The 5,000-nt window shown below is 36.1% G+C and overlaps 1 protein-coding gene across 1 annotated transcript in view; it reads left to right on the plus strand.

The window, feature by feature from the left end:
- The window catches only part of LOC125040903, a 5,560-nt gene extending 2,014 nt beyond the window's left edge, over positions 1-3,546 (plus strand). Inside the window, exons 2-3 of the mRNA XM_047635695.1 lie at positions 2,307-2,628; positions 2,774-3,546. Of these exons, the coding sequence (XP_047491651.1) occupies positions 2,312-2,628; positions 2,774-2,837 (381 nt within the window). The 5' untranslated portion in view covers positions 2,307-2,311 and the 3' untranslated portion in view covers positions 2,838-3,546. The remainder of the gene's footprint in view (positions 1-2,306; positions 2,629-2,773) is intronic.
- Positions 3,547-5,000: the final 1,454 nt, after the last annotated feature.

The following is a 5,000-nucleotide window of genomic DNA, read 5'->3' on the forward strand; positions in this document are numbered from 1 at the left end:
AGAAAGGGAAATCCAGACTTAGTATTAAAGGAAACTGGCGTTGAATATCGTAATCTTGATAATCATAGTGATCTCGATAGAGTTCAAATCACACGCTCTTTCCCGACCTTTGGCGACATGAGATCCGGGTCATACTAAATGCTTCGTCAGGTACGAATAAATGTTCTTCTACAGTTCTCTATTGTATTCACTCGTTGTAAATACTCAAAGAATTTACAGTTAATTTATAACATGTTCATATTTTACCGTTAGCATATTTTTTCTCTCTCCGCGGATTTCAGAAAGCTATAATTTTGTTTGAAGTCAGGTGGCGGGCTTAATTGCACCTTATTAACTCGGTGAACACAAGATGCACGATGGAGAACTGACGTATACTTGATTCGCCGTGAATTCGTATTATGCGGGTTTTTATCTTAATCATTTAGGGTTCTTACGCGGTCATTTCGTATTTATCAAAAAAGTGGAAATTATTAATACGAATACGACGCATTTCAGTTCAATGACTCACAAAATAAGAACGGGTATATGTTTTCCCTTATATAAAAACTCTTTTTTCAAATTCTTTCGTTCATGATCTCACCTCAACGTAGCTCCCTTATTCGCATTTAAGTTTTGTTCAATAGCTATAAATTTAGAGAATGGAGTTACGAGCTCAGAGACTATATGGAAGAGGGATGGTGTTGGAGTCCATCAGTGCGGTCTGTGACGCGAACGAGAGAAGGTGTTCTTTCACGTCGCTCTTGAGCTGTATTGACATCTAAGTGGAAGGAAATTAACATCGAAGAAAAACATTGTTCATCGTTGGTAATATATTTTGTAAGTAACAATCGCGTTTTTTAGATTTAAATGTTCAAGGATCAAGATTCCTAGTAAGTGCATAGCCGTTTGCATTTTCTCGCAAGAGCTGATATACAGATAACTAGTACAGTACAGTCACTCAGTAATATCAATGAAAAATTATTGATGTCCAGGAAGTCGGTCTTGAGATTTCGTTTCTAATCTGCAACAGACATAGAAGTGTGCCAAGACTAATCGCCGCTGGAGCTGTCACGCGTGAGATTCCGACTTGACACGGATGCAGACAATTCGAATGTCAGAGAAAAATGGGCCGTAATTCACTTAGGAACGCGGGTATGATATAAAAAAAAAAAAGAAGTGAGGGAGATATTAGATGTTGTTGTTTTTTTCTGCACATATATATCATTTTTTTTTTTTTTCATTTGTGGCAAATTATACGCACTGTTTTGCGGTTTTCTTTCTAACGGTAAACAAGACAATGCTTACCCCCTTCGCAACCCCCCCCCCCCCACAGTAACTTCAAAGTGTACTCTACAACCCATATAGAACACCACTCCTTTCCCCAATTCAAGACAGTTACGTCTGCATTTTGAAAGTCATTCATAAAACTAGAATACGGCTGACGGAGTGACGTAACACATAACTATCGTACATGGCTAACGAATATAGTTTCTTTCATACAGAAAACCATTGGTATCTTTGTGGTAGGTCATAATATGGTGCCATACATTACTGGCCTGAATTCTTCCGAGATACTATAGCAATTTCGTTTGTTGTGAGAGAAAATCCGACGTCAGTGCTTATAAGTGTGAGGATTGTTCGGCCGTCCAGAAAATGATAGGTTTTCTTTTCTTGTTATTTCGTGGGTTGGCCTCAGGAATTCTCTTGGTAGCTTGTTGCCATGGTGATACACTTCTTAAACTCTATTGTTTTTAGAATTCATTAAAAAAAAAAAAATAATAATAATTAAAAATGAAATCTTGTCGAGTCTCTATCAGAACCCAACACTTCAGTTAGTCATTAAAATGTAAATAAGGTAACAGCAGATATAATGACTTTCCAACGCCGGTTGCAAGAATAACAGCCTGGAGTTGCTCGAATGTGGACCATAACTCGCCAGGTTTGTGCGTGCATAGGCGGGGGGGGGGGGGGGGGGTTGCGGTGAGGAGGCGAGTCAGTGCAATCGGTGTGGTAACGCTTGTGGACCGGGGATCTTAACTCGCCTAACTCGCTCCACGGCTGTTCCGAGACGCCTTAATGGTCTGCTTCGGTCATATGCGGTGCGAGCGTGCATTCACGTGCATGTGGCTAACTTTAGGCGTGACTCGACCTGTTTGAGGTCAACTTTTTTCTGCTACTTATTGTTAGTATTATTATCATCCACCCTATTACTCTTACCATTATCATTACTATTATACAACTATAGCTAACACTATAATCCTTTACACCTCCTTTGTCTTCATAATTTCGTGTCGACTAACCCCCCCCCCCCCCTTCTCCCCCCTCAGCCAAAATGAAGTGCTTCGTCGCCATCGCCCTTCTGTGCCTGTTCGCCGTCGCCCGCGCCGAGGACGACAACAGCCTCGAGGAAACCGCTCGCTTCGGCTTCCTCTCCCTCGACAACAACGGCGCCGCCTTGTCCTTCAACTCGACCACCCTGCAGACTGTCGTGGTCGTCGGGGTCATCCTGCTGATCCTCGCCCTCGTCCTCGTGCCCCTCCTCGGCTTCGACCTCGCCAAGCTCTTCGACGGCAAGGAGAGCTACGACTACCCCAACTACGGCTACGACAACACCCAGGGATACTCCTCCTACACCAGCTACGCCCAGAGGTAACCTTGGGCTTGTTTCGGAGGATTTGATGTGCTATATCACTGCGAGATGAATGAGTTATAGTTGATGATTGTTTATTCATGTTTCACTCGCCTGCATTTTGCCTTTAATGATATTCTCAACTTATTTCTCTCTTCTCCCCAGGTCCCTCAACCTCCTCTCCCCCGTGCTCACCGCCCTCACTGAGGCCTACAAGAAGTACGAGTAAATGAAGCTCAAAGGTAGACGATTCCACCTCTGCTGACCAGAGAAGCCAAAGGGACCCGATGGCCCTGCAACATGACATGACTTGACCTGTGATAGGTCGTAGACCAAAGACTTTGAATAAGGACCTTTTATACCCAGACTAGCGTGACATGATCTCTTGGGCATGTCTTATGCCTTGGTGCTGACCTCCCCCACCCCCAGATGAGGATCCTGGCCTATTTCCCAGTCCCACCTTGACTTTCATGGATATCGTTTTCTAATTATTTCCCCTTTTTTAACGGAAAACGAAAAACAGGCATTCGGGTATTCCCCCCTCACCTCTCCCTCCCGGCCCCCTGACATGAAGAGGCAGAGCGTCACTCGGTGCCTGCCTCAGCCCCAGGAGAGTCGTACCTCAGCTCCTCAGTTCTGCCTTCAGTCGGGCAGGGCGGAGGGCGAGCGACCCCACTGTACATACTGTATGCTAGACCAAACACTAGACACTAGACTAGAAACATTAGACCTTACCCGAGCTGATTACTGCTCGCGACTTCTCATTTCATTTTCGATCTTTTATACGGATAATTTATTGTATTTATATTGTTGATCGTTGTATTTATTCCAGTTGTTTGTTTAGAATCATACCCAAATACCTCTTTTGTTGTTATTAATGTTTCCACATCTGTATAACTAGTCTTGTGCAGATGAAATACAAAGTTGATATAAAACAATATTTGATTTTTGTCTTACCCGCATATTTGCCTTTATTGTTGCTTTATATTTGTATTTCAAATATTAGCAACACAAATATCAGAAAAATAAAATCATCATCATCATAATAGCAATTATGATACCGATGACGCAGAGGAAGTTGAAATAAAAACAGTTGTTTGTGAAAATAATGTGATAATAATAATAAACTTAATGATAATGGTAATAATGATAATAATGATAATAGTAGTGATAATGGAAATAGTAATGATGATAGTAATGGCAATGATGATAAGGATAATGATAATGATAAATACAATAACAAAAATGATAGTGAAAAGGATGTTACTAATAGCAATGATTATATTGATAGTGATAATAAAGTTGATAGCAGTAATAATAATAACAAAAATAAATTTAGTAATGAAAATAGTGATAATGATGATGATAACAGTAATGGTAATCACAAAGGAAATAATAATAATGATGACGAGTATGATATCAGAAAGAACAATAGCAGTAATAATAAAGATGATAATAATGATAATACAAATAACAATAGCAACAGCAATAACATTAATAATGATAGTAATAATGATAACAATTCCTCCTCCCCTTCCTCTTTTTCTTTTTCGTCCTCTTATTATGATTATCACTATTATCATTACCATTATGGTAATTTCTTTATCATTGTTATTATCTCTATTATTGCCATTACCATTATTATTATTATTATAATTATTATTATTATTATTATTATTATTATCATTATTATTATTATCATTATCATCTTTATCATTCTTTATCATTTCCATTATTTTTATTATAAGCATTACCATTATTATGATTATCATATTATTATTATTATTATTATTATTATTATTATTATTATTATTATTATTGTTATTATTATTTTTATTATTAATATTATTATTATTATCATTATTATTATTATTATTATTTTCATAATTATCATTATTTGTATTATCAATAAGAAAAGTACTATCATTATTATCATTATTGGTATCATTACTATAATTATCTTTATTCTCATTTTTAGTATTGTTGGTGTTATTATCATTATTGTTATTATTATTATTACTATTATTATTATTATCTTTATCATTATTATTATTATTATTATTATTATTATTATCATTATTCTTAATATTATGTTTATTATTATTATCATTATTATCATCGTTATCATAATTGTTCTTCTTATTATTATTATCATTATTATTATCATTATTATCATTATTATTATTATTATCATTGCTATTATTAATATCATCATTATCATCATTATTATTGTTATTATCACTTTCATCATTATCATCATAATTATTATTATTATTATCATTACTATTATTATCCTTATTATTATTATCATTATTATTATTATTGTTGTTGTTTTTTGTTGTTGTTATTATTATTATTGTCACTATCATTGTTGCTGTTATTATTGTTTTTG

Source organism: Penaeus chinensis, chromosome 29, assembly GCF_019202785.1.
Source record: "Penaeus chinensis breed Huanghai No. 1 chromosome 29, ASM1920278v2, whole genome shotgun sequence".
Classification (NCBI taxonomy): Eukaryota; Metazoa; Arthropoda; class Malacostraca; order Decapoda; family Penaeidae; genus Penaeus; species Penaeus chinensis.